This window comes from Anser brachyrhynchus (assembly GCF_964034855.1).
Source record: "Anser brachyrhynchus genome assembly, chromosome: 2".
Lineage (NCBI taxonomy): Eukaryota > Metazoa > Chordata > Aves > Anseriformes > Anatidae > Anser > Anser brachyrhynchus.
In genome coordinates this window covers 5,830,730-5,851,833 of record NC_137695.1, presented here as the reverse complement: position 1 = coordinate 5,851,833, position 21,104 = coordinate 5,830,730, and the positions used below count along the sequence as shown (strand labels likewise).

The 21,104-nt window shown below is 52.1% G+C and overlaps 2 protein-coding genes across 2 annotated transcripts; one reads left to right on the top strand and one right to left on the bottom strand.

Moving 5' to 3' along the window:
* Positions 1 to 637: 637 nt before the first annotated feature.
* Positions 638 to 9,684, top strand: LOC308189449 (solute carrier family 22 member 13-like; the record flags this gene model as incomplete). The annotated part of the gene is made up of 10 exons (XM_080579492.1): positions 638 to 727; positions 1,612 to 2,010; positions 4,160 to 4,263; positions 4,972 to 5,126; positions 5,979 to 6,147; positions 6,441 to 6,561; positions 7,040 to 7,134; positions 7,633 to 7,847; positions 8,334 to 8,442; positions 8,928 to 9,684. The coding sequence occupies 10 exons, from the start codon at positions 638 to 640 to the stop codon at positions 9,265 to 9,267; spliced, it is 1,797 nt and encodes a 598-aa protein (XP_080435618.1). The 3' UTR covers positions 9,268 to 9,684.
* Positions 9,685 to 13,376: 3,692 nt separating this feature from the next.
* Positions 13,377 to 20,926, bottom strand: LOC308190841 (solute carrier family 22 member 13-like). The gene is made up of 10 exons (XM_080582612.1): positions 19,882 to 20,926; positions 18,819 to 18,922; positions 18,291 to 18,445; positions 17,419 to 17,587; positions 17,006 to 17,126; positions 16,431 to 16,525; positions 15,899 to 16,113; positions 15,310 to 15,418; positions 14,613 to 14,823; positions 13,377 to 14,052 (listed from the first exon to the last, which is right to left on the bottom strand). The coding sequence occupies exons 1-10, from the start codon at positions 20,251 to 20,253 to the stop codon at positions 13,957 to 13,959; spliced, it is 1,647 nt and encodes a 548-aa protein (XP_080438738.1). The 5' UTR covers positions 20,254 to 20,926; the 3' UTR covers positions 13,377 to 13,956.
* Between the last annotated feature and the right edge of the window lie 178 nt (positions 20,927 to 21,104).

Genomic DNA, 21,104 nt, shown 5'->3' with positions numbered 1-21,104 from the left:
TTGGCCATGTGGTGTGTGTAGGCACGAACTAATTACTCCTCTCTCTCCTTGCTCCCATTAGCTTAGGGGGTGATGTTTTAAGGTCATGCCTTCCACTGCCTCTCACTTCTGTAAGTACACCAGTGCTGTACCTACTCAACAGAGACCTGGACTTATCTGATCCTTCTGTAGCTTTGCTGGAGGCTCAGATGCACTCCCTGAGCTGGGAGTGATGGACGAAGGGTTTGAGAGGAGACACAAGGCAAGCAAGTCAGTGTCCAGTGACCTGTCCTTATCGCTTCGGTGAAAGCAGCCAGGAGACCTTTGACAAACCACACACCGCATTTCAAACGCTGAGGGCAACCTGGGTTTCCAGTTCCCAGGAATAAAGTTGCAAACCACTCAGGGAGGCTGCCCAGGAAATAGCCCAGACACGCAGCAGAAATCAGGTCAATCTCCTTTTCAAGTGACATCAGAACCTCAGGCAAAACCAGGCCAATGTCTTTTCTTATCCCCAAATCCTGTGTGCTCTGTATGTATGTGTGACAAGTCTGATATGTTTTTCTTAAGGGTCAGTCAAACCTATTTTAGGATTCTCTCCAAGACATTGTAGTTTAGATTCAGTTTTATGACTGACCAGGGTTACTACCTGGGGCAAATGAAAATCGACAGCTTGGGACACAGATGTCAAGATCACGTCTACTTGATGACCAACCATATTTCCCTGTCCAAAGCAGAAGTCACCAGGGTGGGCTATCCAGCCATTAAGCCATTAATGAGAGCAGCACATGTGAATGAGAAGCTGCAAGCCCCCTGTCTGCCCTGGCATATGGAGCAAGAGCAACCTTTCTTGTCTGAAAGGGGATGTGCATGGGGGAGAGGAGGGAGCACAGCCAGCAGATGTGGCCCCAGAGAAGAAAAAAACAAGCCATGTCAGACAGCACAGTGGGTCCACCTGGAAATTGTGCAGCAAGTATTTCCAAGACGGGAAGTGCATCTTGTGCTTCTTCTATGCCACATCAGTCCTAGGCGTTCAGCTCGGATCAAGCCATCGTGTCCCCTTGGGCAAGTCGGCCCTGCAAATCCAGACATTTGATTTGGGGTGATTCAGCATGGGGAGTAGCAGGGCAGGGTGGGCTTGGCTGTAAGAAAACGCATGGCAGAGGAGCAATGGCTGTGAGCATGGCAGGGGCAGAGCAGGAACATGGACCCAGGCCCCCAAACCCATCCACCCTCTGCTTGGCCTCCTGCTTCCTTTACAGCTGCACGGGACCAGCCCCACAACCTACACTGAAACCTCTTCTGTGGATTCACACCTCATAGTTTGGAAAAAAATCACTCTGCAGCACAGCTGCTTTCAGGAGGTTTGGGAAGATACCGGGACAAGACGAGCTGTCCCCACTCTGTCCCCAAGAGTGACAGTGCTCTGGCACCCTTGTTCTGGCCCCAGGAACAGGGAGGGAATGGCTGGTGACAAAGTGCGTCCCACAGGACTCCAATATATCATCTTAATGGGGGAACATGCTGATTCAGGTGCTCATGAGAAGTACTCATTTTATCACATCTGATTAGGTGTTTAGTGCTCAAAGAGTTTAAACATTAATATTTTGCTATTTAAGCAACGTGCTCTAGCGCAGCCTGGACATAGAGGTACGCACCATGGCCGAGTTTGGAGATTTTATAAGTGCTCTGGGGGAGTTTGGGCTATATCAGAAATGGCTAGTACTGTTGCTCTCCCTCCCACTGCTTCTTAACCCTTTCCAAATGATTGGCCAAGTGTTCATAGTCGTGGACGTGCCTCATTACTGCAACACCAGCTGGATCCGTGCCGTCGGCCCCAACCTGACCGAGGAGGAGCAGCTGAACCTCACCGTGCCCCGCGACGCGGACGGGGCGTACGAGCAGTGCTCCATGTACTTGCCCGTGGACTGGGACCTCGGCTCCATCGTGGCGTACGGCCTGAACGCCACGGAGAAGTGCAGCAGTGGCTGGGTGTACCCCTCAGCACAGCAGCCGTCCCTGCTCACCGAGGTCTGTAAATGCCTTTTGATACCCTGGGGACGTGGAGGGGAAGGGATGGACGGAGCCTCCTGTCCTGCACTTTGTGGAAGGCCAGGCAGAGGCGGTGTGGGGCTGAGTCCAGCACATGCTCTGCTCACCATACAGCCCCTTGCCAGCACCCAAGTAACTCACGGTACCTGGCCTGGGGGGACCTTTTGGGTCTCCCTGCCACAGTTTCCCCTATTCTGCTGCCTGGTTCTCCTCACAGCACCTTCCCTCTGAAAGACATTTACTTTCCAAGAGCTTTAATTTGCCCTTGAGTTTTCTGGGACCTCCAGAGCCCTTCAGGGCTTAGACAAACCTTCCTATGGGCCGTGCAGATGAGCAAAGGCCCTGCCTCCTGGCATCTCCAACATTTCCCTCTCTGCACCTCTCTTCCTCTCTCTCCCCACATTCCTCCCTCTTTCCTCTCTCAGTCTTTCCTCCCTCCCAGCTCCATCTGTCTCTTGGGCACCTTCCTGTGGGCTAAAACCAGATGAGGGAGCCCAGCCTCTGGCATTTCCTTTGCTCCCCTGGAGCCCTGTGTCCATTTCACAACCAGTTTCTCTGGAGGCCCCTCAGCAGCTGCTGCATCCCTTCTCTCTCCTGCTCCAGCCATCCTTTCCCAGAGAAAACGCTGCTCCCCTGTGTGGTGGTTTCACTCCGGTGGGCAGCCGAGCTCCACCACAGCCTCTCTCTCATTCCCCTCCTCATAGAGAAAGGTTGAGAAAAAACGATGCAAAGGGCTCAAGGGTTGAGATAAGGACGGGGAGATCTCTCAACAATTATCGTCATGATTATCGTCACTCCCCATCATGGGCAAAACAGACTCTGAATAGGGATATTAGAGAAAAGTATTGCCTATTACTAACAAGCTAGAGAAGTGTGAAAACAAAGGAAAGAAACCAAAAGCACTTTCCCCCCATTCACCCCCTTCTCCCTCCTCCCCCCGAGTGGCACAGGGGAATGGGGCATGGGGGCTGCGGTCAGTCCCTGACACTTTGTCCCTGCCGCTCCCTCACGGCCCCTCTCTGCCCCTGCTCCACGCGGGGTCCCTCCCACGGGATGCCGTCCTTCCCAAACTGAGCCTGCGGGGGCTGCCCACAGGCAGCAGCTCTTCAAGACCTGCTCCCACACGGCTCCGTCCCACGGGGTCCGTCCCCCAGGAGCAAACTGCTCCAGCACGGGTCCCCCACGGGCGGCAGCTCCCCCCAGACCCCCTGCTCCTGCGGGGGCTCCTCTCCACGGGCTGCAGCTCCGGCCCGGGGCCTGCTCCTGCAGGGGCTCTCCGTGGGCCGCAGCCTCCTCCAGGCCACATCCACCTGCTCCACCGGGGGCTCCTCCACGGGCTGCAGCGTGGAGATCTGCTCCGTGTGGGACCCATGGGTGCAGGGGGACAGCCTGCTCCACCAGGGGCCTCTCCACGGGCCGCAGGGGAACTTGTGCTGCGTGCCTGGAGCACCTCCTGCCCTCCTGCTGCACTGGCCTTGGGGGCTGCAGGGCTGGGTCTCACTCCTCTCTCTCCCAGCTGCTGTTGTGCAGTAGTTGTTTTTTTATTGTTTGTTTGTTTTTCCCTTTCTTAAATCTGCTCTCACAGAGGCACAAACAACATCGCTTATTGGCTCGACTCTGGCCAGCTGCAGGGCCCTTATCTAACATGGGGCAGCTTCTGGATTCTTCTCACAGAAGCCACCCCTATGGCCCCCCACTACCCAAAGCTTGCCATGTAAACCCACTAAACCCTGCCCTCCTTCTGCCTCCAGCCTGTCCCACCCTGCCCGGCCTTTGCAGCCAGGGCAGCCAGGTGCTGGGACCCCTCTCCGAGGCCCCACTTCACCCAACACTTCCCAGCCAGGAGGCTCCCTTGGGCTGCCTGGCCTTGACGCACTCCTGCAGGTCCCGGTGCTTGGGGCATCGCTGAGTGCCCAGGGGTCTGTCCCACCTCCAACTTGTGCAGCTCATGCACACGATAGAGACTCGCATCCTTGGGAGAGGGATCTCTGCTTCCAGGGGCTAAGGCGAGAGCCCGGGCACCCACCTCCTGTCCCCACCCAGGGCCAGACGTGCTGCCCGTCCTGAGAAAGCAGCTGCCCAGCTGGGACCTGGCAGGAACAAAAGCAGCTGTGTTTCCCTCCTCCAGTTCGACCTCGTGTGCGACAGGAAGGACCTGAATGACATCTCCCAGTCTGTCTACATGCTGGGACTGTTCCTGGGAGCCATGATCTTTGGGCCACTAAGCGACAGGTGAGGACACAGACACGTACCTAGAGTTATTGCCTGGCACCCTCAAACAACGCAGCTGAGGCTTCAGGATGCCTGTGTTCTGATCACAAAATATCCCCTTCACAGAACTCGATCCCCTTTCCTCAACAAGAGAGGTGATAGGAGAGGGAGGCAGATACAACCTTAGGGGTCCTTCAGACGTCTCATGTCCAGCCCCAGTTCTTGTTTCAGCTACCCAAGGTTGTCTCCGGGGATCCTAGAAACCTACATCTGGGCACAGAGTTGGACCCAACCTTCAGCTGTGTTAACCAGACCATGTGTGCTTCCTTCCAGTGGCTTTGTTCAGCTCTTGATGACCCTGGCCAGAGTCCTCAGCTCCCATGAGCCCAGGGCCACAAAGGGGACATGGAATGGAGAAGGGCACAGTATGCACATAGGGCATTTCACAGGTGAACCGGCATTACAGTCTGTTTAAGTCTGGTCCTCATTGCTGTGAGCAGAGGTAGCATGGGAGTCCTTCAAGGGCATGTTACTTTACCCTTTGCTGGTATCACATCTGGTCAGAAGTGGCGATGCTGCTTTTGCTGTCTTTTCCTCCCTGGGTCAAGGAGCTCTATTCACACAGGAGTCAAACCGCTGGTGTGAACAGTTCCCAAATCATTGTGTATCCCTCTGGATTCCCATGGGGTCTCTCCAGATACCAACAGTAATTTCCTTCTTCCTCCATAGGATCGGACGCCGGCCAGTCCTTCTGATCTCCATCTTCATCCAGAGCTTGTTTGGTTTAGGAGTTGCCTTTGTGCCCCATTTCTATGTATACATGGCCTTCAGATGTGTCGTGGCAACTGCTGTGTCAGGAATTCTGATTACTGCCTTGGCCTTAGGTGAGTAGGATGCCCTTGCCCTGAGGCATACCAATGTGACCTCTCAAGATACGATAGAAAAAGACATAAAAGATAGTCCTGCATGTTTTGAAAAAGGAAAAGAAAAGAAAAGAAAAGAAAAGAAAAGAAAAGAAAAGAAAAGAAAAGAAAAGAAAAGAAAAGAAAAGAAAAGAAAAGAAAAGAAAAGAAAAGAAAAGAAAAGAAAAGAAAAGAAAAGAAAAGAAAAGAAAAGAAAAGAAAAGAAAAGAAAGAAAAGAAAAGAAAAGAAAAGAAAAGAAAAGAAAAGAAAAGAAAAGAAAAGAAAAGAAAAGAAAAGAAAAGAAAAGAAAAGAAAAGAAAAGAAAAGAAAAGAAAAGAAAAGAGAAAGAAGGAAGGAGAGAAGGAAGGAAGGAAGGAAGGAAAGAGAAAGAAAAAGAAAGAAAGAAAGAAAGAAAGAAAGAAAGAAAGAAAGAAAGAAAGAAAGAAAGAAAGAAAGAAAGAAAGAAAGAAAGAAAGAAAGAAGGCTTAATAATAGGCCTGTTCCTCCTCTACCAGGGTGACAGCTCAGGGAAGACAACCCAGATAAAATGGGAGGATGATAGATGTAGGGAGAGCAGGAGCATGGCAGGCTCCCCTCGCAGGGACAGGACAACCAATCCAGAAGATGCTGTCAGCCCCAGAAAGGGATATGAAGAACTGTGAAATGTGTCCCTACTGTGTGAGAGCATTTCAAACATGTCTCTGACAATGGAGGTCTGACTGCCAGTCTCTTCTCCTCAGGTCCTGAAGAGTTCTTTTCCAGGGGAAACACACTGCTTGAATAAGGGGAAATCATTCATGTCAATGACCTTCAATCTCTGTTCTTCTTTTCAGGTACAGAATGGGTTGGGGCCTCCTATCGGCCACGTGCAGTGCTTATTACTCACTGCTGTTTTGCCATTGGACAAATGATTTTGGCTGGCTTGAGCTATGGGATTCGTAACTGGAGGTTGCTGGAAATTGCAGGATCTGCTCCTATGTTTGCCCTTTTCTTCTACATCTGGTAAGTGGCAGGTGGGCAGTACGCTCCTTGCAGGCATGACAGATGCCGGAGGGCTTTCTGCAGAGCTCAGCACATCTCCCTGGGCCACTGGGCCTTGGAGAGCAGCAGCTGCTTTGGTTCAGGTCCTCAGATGTGGCCTAAACGTAGCTCTGTGAAGCCTGACCTGAGGAGGTATTTAGACCCCCCCTGGCACACATCGTGCCCATTACTTGCAGGGCCTGGTTGCAGGGAGATGGGCTCTGAGGAAAGTCAGCAGGTCACAGCGGCATCTGCTGCTTTCATCTCCTTGGCAGGGTGCTACCAGAGTCGGCTCGATGGCTGGTGACAAAAGGCAAAATAGAAGAAGCTAAGAAGGTCCTTCAGAAAGCGGCATCCATCAACAAGCGCACCATCCCACCGGGACTCCTTGAGCAGGTACCAAAACCATGGGGGGAGCTGCTCGTCCTCAGAGACCTGCCTCTGAGCGTGGCTTTGTAGCACTCCTTGGAGCTGGGCTCACCTGGTGAACATTTTTCCATGAACGCTGGGATCATTTAGGGATGGGCTTTTCTTTAGTGAGGGCTGTACAAGTATGGAGGATGAGCATGAGGTCCCTGCTCTGTGGTTTCCATGTCTAAATGCCCAAAGGGGTGGAGTTATTTACGACCCCACGCATCCCAAGGACCCTGCACTGACAGTGTTCATCCCGAGGAACCTCCCAGTCTCCAATCTATTGCATGGGGCAGCCACACCACAGGCAGGGGAGCCGAGCCCCACTGGGCTGCCGTCCCTCCCACAGCAGCTTTGGGTCACCAGCCTGTCCCGCTGAGCTTATCCTTAGTCTTTGGCTGGAAAAAGAGCTAGCCATGGGTTTTCTTTTTCTGCTCTGACTCTGGCTTTCTCCATTTTGAAGCTGAAGTGTGAGACACAGGCTAAGTCTGGAAGTTTTCTGGATCTCTTTCGGAAGAAGCACCTCCGGAAGGTGACTTTAATCATGTCGTGTGCCTGGTAAGACATTGCCTGGTTCCCTCTTTCCTAGCTTCTGGGTGAAGAAAAGAAGGGCTTGAAGGTTACTCATAATTGTAAATTCACCTCATGTAAGTTTTTTTTTCATGTCTGTGTGCATTTGCCATCTTTCTGTCTCCCAAGACTGGAACAGATTTACCTTTTCTGTGTGTAGGGAGAAGCTGATTATTCCAGATGCTGTGGGGTTTGTGAGAAAGGCTGAGGAAATTCTGGATTCCTGAAAGTCCCTGGGTTTTGGGGTAGTTTTGTGTCCCCACAGAAATTCTGGGTGAAGAATAAATGTTGCTGAACGTATCAGTGTCCATACTGCTTTACCTCATTCAACTATGTTGTACAGAATTGTCACAGGTGGTGACTAGAAGCAAAACAGAGGTTCCTGGGAATTTAAATAAGTTGTATGTGGTCTAACTAGCCTAATTTTTGAAGAAAAGATCCATGGAAAATCCGTCTGATTGCATGTTTCATTCCATTGGATTTCAGGTTCGTTAACAGCCTTGTCTACTATGGTCTGAGTCTGAATGTGACTAATTTTGGTCTTGACATCTATCTCACACAACTTGCCTTTGGGGCAGTGGAGTTAGCAGCTCGCATTTCCTGCATTTTCCTGCTACAGTGGTTTGGGAGGAAAAAATGTCAGGCTGTTCTTCTGCTGCTGGCTGGTGTGATGTGTCTCATCATTGCTGGCATCCCCAAAGGTGAACAACCTCTTCCCAACTCAAAAGCGCGCTCCAGCTCTTTCTATCCCAGTTAAGAACCTATCTCCCCCTATCTGTTTCTACCTACACATTGCCTACAGTCTGTACCTTTGCCCCTGCTGCTATGCTGGTGATACAAGCAAGGCTGAAAGAAAGAGCAGGTTGGCAAGATGCTTTCAAGCTCATAGATGTGATATTTCCAAGTGAGAACTTCCCAATGACCTACAGCAGCTCAGCAACTCACTCCAGTTGCAGACTTAGAAAACGTTCAAGGCCTGGGAACAAATCTGGGTTCTCTTTGCCAGTTGCCCAAAGGTTATTTTTCAAAACATCATGTCAGGGAGTGGTATCCAGTAGCTTATTTGGCAGATTTCCTTGCAAAGTCCATTAGAAAGGGCTGTCCCAAAACATAATCAAACTGCAGAGCCCCAGAGCCCTGTCTGAACCTTCTCCGTGGAAGCCACAGCAACTCTCTCTTCCCCTCAGACCAGCCCGTGGCAATCACTGTCCTGGCCATCATCGGCAAGTTTGCTGCCTCAGCCTCCTTCTCCTCCTCCTACGTCTACTCCGCAGAGCTCTTCCCCACCGTCATCAGGTGAGGTTTCGCCAGGCTTTATGGCTTCCCTCCCACAGGGCTAGCCTCCTCACAGGAGCACAGTTGCGGCACCCCACCACGGGTGGCAGTGGTGGCAGTGGCGGGACAAGAGCCCAGATGGGCCCACAGACACACTCGGTCCCTGGGCAGGGGCAGGAAGAGGTGGTACAACATGGCCGCCATGGCTGCCCCTTACCCCGTGGCCTGTCCCCTCAGCGGGGCAGCGCTGACATGGCTGAGGAGGGCGGCACGGGTGTGTGCAGCTCTCCTGTGTGGTCACCCTAGCCCCATGGCAAGCCCTCATGAGGGGAGGACACGGGGTCATAGCACTCCACCATGGTGGTGGTAATGCCGGTGACAGGGCAGGGCAGAGGCACCGTGACATGGCTGCCGAGTCTGCCCCTTGCACTGCCCCTGTGGTGTCGCGCTGCTCCCCTGGGGGACGGAGCCTGGCCCGCACCTCCCAGCGCCCCTCGCTCCTGCAGGCAAAGCGGCGTGGGGCTGTGCTCGATGGCGGCGCGGGTGGCGGGGATCATCGCCCCGCTGATCCGCCTCCTGGAGCAGTACCACCGGGCCGTCCCCATGGCCATCTTCGGCAGTGCCCCCGTGCTGGGGGGGCTGCTCTGCTTCCTGCTGCCCGAGACCCGCGGCGCCGAGCTGGTGGATGACACGAGGGTTGGCCGCCCCGCAGCAGAGGTGAGACCCCGCACTGCCTCCTCTTGCTCATGGAGGACAGGGGGACCACAGAAGGGCCCATGGGCATTGCATGGGCTGGGCGTGGTGGCGTCTTTGGGGGCTTACATTGATGGGAGGGCAGGGAGTTAGTTGCCCATTGCAGAGGGAGGGGAGGGGAAGGGGTTGTGGTGGTGATCTGCCCCGTAACACAGCCCAGAAGGGAATCTCAGACCCATGGTGGTCACTGCTGCCCTCCTGTCCATGAAATGAAAGGACTGCAGGAGTGAAGGGCACTTCCCCTGGCTCCCGCGGCCCTCCCCAGGGAAGGGCTGATGCCTCGTAGCCGTGCTCTCCAGCTTTCAGCTGCGCGTAGCTCCCAGCTCCCCGTTCCCCACAGGGCAGGGTGGAATGGCAGCCCGGTACTTTTGTTAGGAGAAGGGTGTCCATGGGTGCTCAGAGAGTGGGTGATGTGTGGGAAGCCAGGTTGTTGAAGGCTGCATGTCTTTTGGCTAACTTCTGAAGGCTGCCATCAAGTCATAATCCATGTTCTCCGCTTTTTAATTCTTTTCTGTTTCACAGAGACATGTTTCTGACAACACAGGTGTGGATACCCCCCCAACAGAGGTAAGTGGATGTCTGAATTTAAAGATATAAAAAAAGTGGAAATTTAAGGCCATACAGGAATTATTCAGAAGTCAGGATGGATACAATATAATGCCTTCCTTTCCCCTTCCTGTCTCGATTGCCAGTTTGGAGACTTTGTCCAAGACAGACACTGAAGAGCATGGGGTAGACTCAGAACATGTAGTCTGAAGATGCTTGTAGAGCAAGTGATGAATGAACAGGCACATTCTCAAGGTCTACTCTGATGGAGTCTTTTTTATAGCAGAACAATGAGGCACTGCTGTCTGGACACTGGTCTTGCAGCTGATCAACAAACCAACTTTACTCGTTGTCAGAGGGAGAGGAGATCTGTGTCACTCTGCGTTTGGAAAAGATGCACTTCGAATTGTTCTCGAGACCCGGTCTGTTATGCCTGGCTGTGCGAGTCCTCCCCGACGTGTTTCCCAGTCCTTTGCAAACTGGTACCCGTGGAACCATCCCTGTCGTGTTTTACAGCAATAAGGAATTGCCAGTAGAGTGGTATTACTGGGCAAGCGAGCACCGGACTGTGTCCCTCCTGCACTAATCGCTTGGGTCGTCAGCCTTCGCGGCGGCCCGAGCCTCGCCGTTTGATCAGGATGTCACTGAAACCCTGTCACACACGTATTTAGGTTGTATTTCTATGTGGTGTTGAATTTGAATTTCTACATGAATAATATAAATTATACTTTGCGTTTGATAAGAGACACTTGTAATGCAATATGTGAATAATAAATGGTGTTGATTTTTTTTTCCTACTGTTTCACAGTTGGCCTTTGTAACTGCTATTGGCTCTGGAGTGTTTTCTACACAGAAATTAGAAGCCTGTAATTTAACTCACAGATGGAAACGTGTTTGGTTTCCATCAGCCACAAACAATGCAGAAACAGAGTGTTAAAGCAGAATGACTGGGTTCAGTCAGGACTTATTTTTATTTCCAAGTCTTCTGATGAACAATCTTTATTTAAATATATTTTTTACTCTATGAGCAGCTGCAGAAGCTTCCTGAATTGTGTAGTGCACACTGCGTTTCGATGTCAGTTAAACTGAGTGGACATCTGGACATTTTAGCCCAGTCATTGTCAGCCTTTACTGGCAACCTCAGTTGGCTGCTGCCAGCTCTACTACAACATTTTAGTGTCACCTAATGTCATGCAAAGGCAAGAGAAGGGTGGCCTCCCCTTCTGCTCTGCATGGTTACAGTCAGAGAGTGCATTTGGTGCCCTTTCACAGAGCTGCCTCTTCAAAGCTCACAGCATTAGTCTTGTTCCCAGGAGAATGCTGGTCACTCAGGTTTGTAGCATCCTTTTGTTTCCAATTATTTTGTGCCGTGGTAAACGGTGTTTTGAAGGCTGGGATGTTCCAAGTCCATGCCCAGCATGCTTGGAGGCAATACTCATTCTGTGCTTTGTCTTTGACACACAAGATCTCCTCAGATTGCAAGAGTGTGATGGGACCTGGCTGTGGTTGGAGATGAGGACTCATTAACACTGACACATACAGACTCGCAGCAGCAGCACTAATACTGTGTCTCACCTCCTCAGCCATTCCCTGCTGCATCCCTTTCTGCAATCTTTTCTCCGGTCATGGGTCTGAAGCTCCAGTATGGAGCTGGGAGGAAGGAGAAGACAATGTCCTCTGCTCAAAGGACAGGCTCGGGGATCCTGACACCTCCACCCCACAGACAGATGTTGGAGCTGATGCATCGGGCTGTACTGATTGTTCCTGTGCTCCCTGGGGGATCCTCTGGCAACAGGAGCTGCTTCACCCAGCATCTCACCTTGCCTCAGGCAACAGGTCTAGGCCTGTTTCTGCTGCCCCTTCACACCTTAAGTGCCTCTGGCCCTGCCTGACCATTTTCCTTGGCAGTGAGGAGGTCGTGATAGATAAACATGGGTCTCCTCCAAGAGGGAGATGGAGATCAGGAGGTCGTAACCTGAATGCAGGTGTAAGGTAGGGTGTAAGTGCAGAAGCAGGGCTTTTCTCACATGTCAGCTGTGAACAGCCTGAAGAAGACTTGGACATAAATTGATCTGTCTTGGCAAACTCTTCAGCTACACACAGTGTCCCTATAATTTGCTCACCACTACCACCTTCAGCACCATCCCAAACTGTCTCTCTCATCATGCTTTGACAAACCACTCTATTAAGGCCTTGCATTTGCTACTCCATTTTGTTCCCACCTCCCCTTCAGACTTCTGACTTCCTCCCCTTGGCTATGGAGTTATTCTCTTTCCTGTCGTTATCCATTCAGGTCACCTGAGATACCTTTTACCCTTTGCCCAAACCCTCATTATGATGTGAGCCTGTAACATCCCATTATATGAATGCAAAAGTGTGTTGCATTTACACATGCTATTTTAACTTGACTTTGTACTATCAGCTCTACTTGTGCAGGACCACACATAGACCAGTTAGCAATGGCATTAAAGCACAGTGATACCATTGGATATCCTCCCATTCCTGCTGAGCTGGGCAAATCACCACGAGTCGAACTCTTTAGGTTCTCGTCAGCCAAAAATGTATCATCCCGTAGTCTTCAGATTAACCAGGTGCAGTGGTCTAGAGAAGAGGAGGCAAAATGGATCTGCAACCTACTGGAAGCATAAATGAGTTGGAGAAGAAGTACATCAAATGTGTCTGGACACCATTATTTATGACGTGAAGAGAAACAGAGACTCAAGGAAGAGTTCTTACAAGGAGAAACCACGTTTCACTCAGTAACTGTTCTACTCCAAGCTCTTCCCTCAACATTTACCCTCAACCCCTTATTTTCCATAAAAGCCTGAAAGAGGAAGACACCAGCCTTTGCAAAGGAAAAAGAGTGTTCTCTTTCAAAAGACTGAGCACCTCTATGCTCAGGTCCACTGAACAGGAGCACCACAGCCAAAATTGAGCAAACCCCATGGAGAGCAGTGCCAGAAAGAAGACGGCACCACAGCCAGCCCCTCCTGGTGGGACTGTTGCATGTCACTGATTTTATCCAGAACGCGGTCTTCACCAAACTGCATATCCATGGGATACTTTAATCCAAGGAAAACATGCAGGCATGACAAGAAGGAGAAATAATGTCTCATTTGAAAGCTTCCCAGCGTTACTAGAAAATAGCCTTTGAGCTGTACACGGTCCAAGCTGTAACACCACCATTGCATATAACTTCTGGGCTCCGTCTGTATAAAGCTAGTGGTAAAAGAAAGTATTCTTGTGGGACAGGAGGTAAGAGGAGTGGAAGCACAGAAAAAGAACTTTTTTTTTTCATAATGTAAGACAAAAGTATTTATAAAACAGGTTGCAGGTTGCTATAGCAAGAAGGAATAGAAGATAATAGAAGATGAATAGAATAGAATAGAATAGAATAGAATAGAATAGAATAGAATAGAATAGAATAGAATAGAATAGAATAGAATAGAATAGAATAGAATAGAATAGAATAGAATAGATCTGATATTTCCCAGAAAGATTTGCACTTTCTTCTAAGAGACCAAGTGCCACAAGATCTCTCAGTTTCCCAGAACAGATAAGCTAATGTGGCCCTCCAGCACAGCCTGACACAAAACATCACTGCACACTTTCATTCAAAGGCACCAGCACCAAGGCAAATATTCTGCTTCCTCTTAGACATCCTCGTTCACTGCTTGCTGTTTATTCTATCATGTAATTTTTTTTTTCAGTTCAGTATCTCAAATCTTAAAAAAAAAAAAAAGGAGTGTTTTAAGAGAGGGTGAGAAAACCATGCTAGACAGTCAAGAGAAATCACTCCTGCAAGTGTGAGATTGTTTTCAGCGTTACATCTGCTCTGGCTTTTTCTTTACTGAACACAGTACTCCTTTGCTAGTCTATTCAATACTCTGGCAGGTGTCTCAACAGGAGAAAATTAACAGTCTCGCATTCTTGGAGATGGGACAAGAAAGAGAAAATATTACATCCATCCTGGCTTCAGATTTCTTTCTTTTTTCTTTAAATTAAAAGCATTTTCTCCAGTGACTGCACTGTAGAACATGAGAGACAGCATGCAGTGTCTGAGGAGAAACTATAGAGGGAGATACAGGAAGGCAAAAAAAAAAAGAAAAATAAGGTCAGGAGTTGGCAGTGACTGCTTGAGTAGGATAGGTGGTATACTGTAAATGGAGACCCTGCTTGTCCTCAATGCCGCCACAGCACCAGGCAGCCTCTAATTAGAGCTGCTTGCAGGCCCAGCTAGAAATAAGTGGTCTTTGTGTACTCATTGTCTTGGCCACCATCTTTTACTTTCACTTGTCCATTTTCAGAGCTGCTGTTGGCATTTTCACAGGCCTAATGAAAAAGAAAAGAGTTAAAATTAAAAAAATAAAAATAAAATGCATTATGACCCGATTGCAGCCTTCAGAAGTTAGCCAAAAGACATGCAGCCTTCAACAGCCTGGCTTCCCACACATCACCCACTCTCTGAGCACCCATGGACACCCTTCTCCTAACAAAAGTACCGGGCTGCCATTCCACCCTGCCCTGTGGGGAACGGGGAGCTGGGAGCTACGCGCTGCTGAAAGCTGGAGAGCACGGCTACGAGGCATCAGCCCTTCCCTGGGGAGGGCCGCGGGAGCCACGGGAAGTGCCCTTCACTCCTGCAGTCCTTTCATTTCATGGACAGGAGGGCAGCAGTGACCACCAAGATTCCCTTCTGGGCTGTGTTACGGGGCAGATCACCACCACAACCCCTTCCCCTCCCCTCCCTCTGCAATGGGCAACTAACTCCCTGCCCTCCCATCAATGTAAGCCCCCAAAGATGCCACCACGCCCAGCCCATGCAATGCCCATGGGCCCTTCTGTGGTCCCCCTGTCCTCCATGAGCAAGAGGAGGCAGTGTGGAGGCTCACCTCTGCTGCGGGGCGGCCACCCCTCGTGTCATCCACCAGCTCGGCGCCGCGGGTCTCGGGCAGCAGGAAGCAGAGCAGCCCCCCCAGCACGGGGGCACTGCCGAAGATGGCCATGGGGACGGCCCGGTGGTACTGCTCCAGGAGGCGGATCAGCGGGGCGATGATCCCCGCCACCCGCGCCGCCATCGAGCACAGCCCCACGCCGCTTTGCCTGCAGGAGCGAGGGGCGCTGGGAGGTGCGGGCCAGGCTCCGTCCCCCAGGGGAGCAGCGCGACACCACAGGGGCAGTGCAAGGGGCAGACTCGGCAGCCATGTCACGGTGCCTCTGCCCTGCCCTGTCACCGGCATTACCACCACCATGGTGGAGTGCTATGACCCCGTGTCCTCCCCTCATGAGGGCTTGCCATGGGGCTAGGGTGACCACACAGGAGAGCTGCACACACCCGTGCCGCCCTCCTCAGCCATGTCAGCGCTGCCCCACTGAGGGGACAGGCCACGGGGTAAGGGGCAGCCATGGCGGCCATGTTGTACCACCTCTTCCTGCCCCTGCCCAGGGACCGACTGTGTCTGTGGGCCCAGACAGGCTCCTGTCCTGCCATTGCCACCACTGCCACCCGTGGTGGGGTGCCGCAACCTGTGTTCCCGTGAGGAGGCTAGCCCTGTGGGAGGGAAGCCATAAAGCCTGGCAAAACCTCACCTGATGACGGTGGGGAAGAGCTCTGCGGAGTAGACATAGGAGGAGGAGAAGGAGGCTGAGGCAGCAAACTTGCCAATGGTGGCCAGGACAGTGATCGCCACAGGCTGGTCTGAGGGAGGAAGAGAAGAGACTGCAGCTGTGAGATGGGTGGCCTGATATCACCGCTCAGGGATGATGACTGGGGACTTGTGGTGAGAACTACATCCCCTGAAGGGAGCCATTGCCACTGAACAATGCTTGAACATGGACTGGGGAGCAGCTCTGGTCTGGATGCCACCCTCAGGACACTGCATCCATCCCACTACCCCAGCAAACTAACCAGAGGGCAGCTCTGTCAGCTGAGCCCATTGCTCAGCTTTACCCTCTCCTATCAGTTGGCAGGCAAAGATTTGCTGATCAGAATGGTCGTTGGGTACATGACCAAGCCCCTTGTGTCCAAGGCACTACGTTCAGCTCAATCCCTGACAGCCATGTGGGACTGCAGCCAGACGGATTGGGAAGATGGGGCCTTCACCAGCAAGAGAAGTGCTGGGGCTGTCAGCTCCCTGACCCAGAAGCTGATCAGTCGAGACAAGAAGAGGCTGTTCACCTTCAGGGATGCCAGTGATGATCAAACACACCAGGCCACTCAGCAGCAGGGTGCCAGCCTGGGATTTCCTCCTCCCAAACCACTGCAGCAGGAAGATACAACCAAGACGGGCTGGGATTTCCACTGCTCCAAATGCAAGCTGTGTCAGGTAGATGTCCAGACCAAAATTAGTCACATTCAGACTCAGACCATAGTAGACAAGGCTGTTAACGAACCTGAAAACAGAGCAGAATGGAAACAATCATATCTGTTAGCCATGAGCAAATACAATATTGACTTCCACTGACAACATTTTCAGCATATCCTTGGATTTCCAAGGGGACATAAAACCCAACCAGTACCACAGGACTGCCAAAGCTGAGACTGCTAAAGTCTTTCCCACAAACTGCATTTCATCTACAACAACCAGAAAGAGCAATAACCATCAATATCATCTCCAAAACATGAGGTGTATTTACAATTATGAATAACCTTCAAGCCCTTCTTTTCTTCACCCAGAAGCTAGGAAAGAGGGAACCAGGCAATGTCTTACCAGGCACACGACATGATTAAAGTCACCTTCCGGAGGTGCTTCTTCCGAAAGAGATCCAGAAAACTTCCAGACTTAGCCTGTGTCTCACACTTCAGCTTCAAAATGGAGAAAGCCAGAGAGTCAGAGCAGAAAAAGAAAACCCATGGCTAGCTCTTTTTCCAGCCAAAGACTAAGGATAAGCTCAGTGGGACAGGCTGGTGACCCAAAGCTGCTGTGGGAGGGATGGCAGCCCAGTGGGGCTCGGCTCCCCTGCCTGTGGTGTGGCTGCCCCATGCAATAGATTGGAGACTGGGAGGTTCCTCGGGATGAACACTGTCAGTGCAGGGTCCTTGGGATGCGTGGGGTCGTAAATAACTCCACCCCTTTGGGCATTTAGACATGGAAACCACAGAGCAGGGACCTCATGCTCATCCTCCACACTTGTACAGTCCTCACTAAAGAAAAGCCTAACCCTAAATGATCCCAGCGTTCATGGAAAAATGTTTACCAGGTGAGCCCAGCTCCAAGGAGTGCTACAAAGCCACGCTCAGAGGCAGGTCTCTGAGGACGAGCAGCTCCCCCCATGGTTTTGGTACCTGCTCAAGGAGTCCCGGTGGGATGGTGCGCTTGTTGATGGATGCTGCTTTCTGAAGGACCTTCTTAGCTTCTTCTATTTTGCCTTTTGTCACCAGCCATCGAGCCGACTCTGGTAGCACCCTGCCAAGGAGATGAAAGCAGCAGATGCCGCTGTGACCTGCTGACTTTCCTCAGAGCCCATCTCCCTGCAACCAGGCCCTGCAAGTAATGGGCACGATGTGTGCCAGTTGGGTCTAAATACCTCCTCAGGTCAGGCTTCGCAGGGCTACGTTTAGGCCACATCTGAGGACCTGAACCAAAGCAGCTGCTGCTCTCCAAGGCCCAGTGGCCCAGGGAGATGTGCTGAGCTCTGCAGAAAGCCCTCCGGCATCTGTCATGCCTGCAAGGAGCGTACTGCCCACCTGCCACTTACCAGATGAAGAAGAAAAGGGCAAATATAGGAGCAGATCCTGCAATTTCCAGCAACCTCCAGTTACGAATCCCATAGCTCAAGCCAGCCAAAATCATTTGTCCAATGGCAAAACAGCAGTGAGTAATAAGCACTGCACGTGGTCGATAGGAGACCCCAACCCATTCCGTAGCTGAAAAGAAGAATGAATATTGAGGGTCATTGACATGAATGATTTCCCCTTATTCAAGCAGTTTGTATCCCCTGGAGCCTCTCCTCCAGGACCTGAGGAGAAGGCAGCAGCAGTCAGAACAATGATGTCTAACACACGTGCAAGTCACCAGTGTTTCATGAGCTGCATCACCTCTCCTTAACCCCAGGGTGTCCTGTCAGCCATGAGTATAACTAGGGTAAAGTACACCAGCCCAGACATCTGCAAGAGGACGTAAAGCTCATGTACCTCGCCTCTCTGCTCCCAGCATCCAGATATCCCCTTGCTGGGGCAGGGTTTGGGGCCCATCAATGGTATCCCAGACCCTTGGGCTCTCTCCCCATGTTGACCACCCCATCTGGGAGGCAGTCCCCTTGTCCTCATCTGAGCGTTGCCATCTTCCAGATGCCCTCCGTGGCTCTCACTCAGGCTTGGCGAGATGCCAAAGGGCAGTGACAATCAAGACCTGTCCTCACCCCTCTGTATTGCCTCCTCAGCAAACCGGCTGCAGAAGCCACTGAGACGTGTCAAGCTGACTGTCCTGCTCATGTTAAAACATGAGCCATTCATTTGGGAGGACGTTTTTCAAGATGTACTGGACGACTTTTTATTTCTTTTTAGGCCATTTCTACTGCATCTTGAGAGACCGCATACATCTGCCTCAGGGTAAGGGCATCCTACTCACCTAAAGCCAGTAAGGTCATGTTGATCCCTGACACTGAAGCCCCCACGACACATCTGAAGGCCATGTATACGTAGAAATGGGGCACAAAGGCAATTCCCACACCAAAAAAGCCCTGGAGGAAGATGGAGATCAGAAGGACTGGCCGGCGGCCGATCCTGTGGAGGAAGAGGGAGGACACAGCTGGTATCTGGAGAGACCCCATGGGATGAGATGGGGTAGAGCCTGGAGGGATACACAATGATGTGGAACCATTCATAGAGGACTTTCTTGAGGGCAATGAGGATCAGACTACTCGCAATTTACATGTGAAACACTCTATGCAGACACTTTGCCCTCTACTTTTCCACTCCATGTTCACACAAGGCCTAAGGACTTTGGTCAGGGTCACTGTAATTTTGGGACAGTCACTGTGAGTGAGGAGCAGTGACCAAATACACAGTGTTGTGGCCAGCCAGTCCTGGAGCAGTGCATGACACTACACACTGCTGGTTTATAGGAGACCATGGGCAATTCCTTGTGTGTCCTCACCTGTCGCTTAGTGGCCCAAAGATCATGGCTCCCAGGAACAGTCCCAGCATGTAGACAGACTGGGAGATGTCATTCAGGTCCTTCCTGTCGCACACGAGGTCGAACTGGAGGAGGGAAACACAGCTGCTTTTGTCCCTGCCAGGTCCCAGCTGGGCAGCTGCTTTCTCAGGACGGGCAGCACGTCTGGCCCTGGGTGGGGACAGGAGGTGGGTGCCCGGGCTCTCGCCTTAGCCCCTGGAAGCAGAGATCCCTCTCCCAAGGATGCAAGTCTTTATCGTGTGCATGAGCTGCACAAGTTGGAGGTGGGACAGACCCCTGGGCACTCAGCGATGCCCCAAGCACCGGGACCTGCAGGAGTGCGTCAAGGCCAGGCAGCCCAAGGGAGCCTCCTGGCTGGGAAGTGTTGGGTGAAGTGGGGCCTCGGAGAGGGGTCCCAGCACCTGGCTGCCCTGGCTGCAAAGGCCGGGCAGGGTGGGACAGGCTGGAGGCAGGACACAGGGCTCCAGGGGAGCCGAGGAACCTTTGGAAATGGCAGAGGCTGGGCTCCCTCATCTGGTTTTAGCCCACAGGAAGGTGCCCAAGAGAAAGTTGGAGCTGGGAGGGAGGAAAGACTGAGAGAGGAAAGAGGGAGGAATGTGGGGAGAGAGAAGAAGAGAGGTGCAGAGAGGGAGATGTTGGAGATGCCAGGAGGCAGGGCCTTTGCTCATCTGCATGGCCCATAAGGACCACATCTTGTCTAAGCCCTGAAGGGCTCTGGAGGTCCCAGAAAACTCAAGGGCAAATTAAAGCTCTTGGAAAGTAAATGTCTTTCAGAGGGAAGGTGCTGTGAGGAGAACCAGGCAGCAGAATAGGGGAAACTGTGGCAGGGAGACCCAAAATGTCCCCCCAGGCCAGGTACCGTGAGTTACTTGGGTGCTGGCAAGGGGCTGTATGGTGAGCAGAGCATGTGCTGGACTCAGCCCCACACCGCCTCTGCCTTGGCCTTCCACAAAGTGCAGGACAGGAGGCTCCCGTCCATCCCTTCCCCTCCACGTCCCCACGGCGTCAAAAGGCATTTACAGACCTCGGTGAGCAGGGACGGCTGCTGTGCTGAGGGGTACACCCAGCCACTGCTGCACTTCTCCGTGGCGTTCAGGCCGTACGCCACGATGGAGCCGAGGTCCCAGTCCACGGGCGAGTACATGGAGCACTGCTCGTACGCCCCGTCCGCGTCGCGGGGCACGGTGAGGTTCAGCTGCTCCTCCTCGGTCAGGTTGGGGCCGACGGCACGGATCCAGCTGGTGTTGCAGTAATGAGGCAGGTTTGGAACCATAAAAAGCTGGCAAAACTGGTGGAAGGCCAGGCTGAGGCATGGGAGCACGGAGAAGAGCACCAGCCGTTTCTGAAATGTCCCAAAATCACCAACTGCCTTCAGAATTTCCCCGATGCCCGACATTGTCAGCTGAGTCGGGAAGAGGACAGTGCTGGGACAGACTTTCCTGCGGGCTGGAATTAATGTTTAATCCCAAGATAAGCTCTGCAGACGTGGGCAGGCACTACAAATATGCAGTCTCTTCAGGAGAGACTTAACGCCTGATGTTTTACATGTCCTAAGTACACTGTGTAACACATTAATCATTTCTGGGCCACCCACATACGGTGTCTCGTACTGGGTAAAGCGTGCAGAACCAACCCCTGCTTCAGGAGATCTGGATCGTGCCTCTGCCAGGGCCGTGTGGCAATGACACGGGGGAAGACCGAATTGTCCGAATCAATTGCAGGCGCTTGCTCTACTCGAGTGAGCAAGGTTCACGGAGGCCAAGACAGCCCAGCGTGATGCGGAGCTGGGAAAAGTCCAAGAAATGGAGTGATGCTAACGGCTGGGCAGAGCCAGAGGAAGGGCGGCCAGCTGGCTGCCATCCCAGCCGACGGGAGACTCCGTTTCCTTCATCTTCCGCGGCTTCCCCGTACCATCTCCCCTCTCTGTCTTCTGCCTCTGTGGTAAAAGGAGTTCCGGGCCCTAAGCGGCCTCACCCACTCTTCTCCACCACAGCTGAAATGGGAAAGCCCAGGAGGGTCGGTCAGACACCAGTCATGGGCTGCCTGCACCAGGACTGGCACAAAACACGGCCAGAAGGAAGAGCTGATGCCACTTTTAGGACAAAGGGAAAGCAACTGTGCTCAGGCAGAAACCCCAAGAAAAGCCTGACCTCGCCTCGTCACAGAACGAGAGAGAAATCTGTAGGATCAACAGGAGGGACGGGAGGGAATGAACTCGTGGTGTGACCAGGTTTGGAACCATAAAAA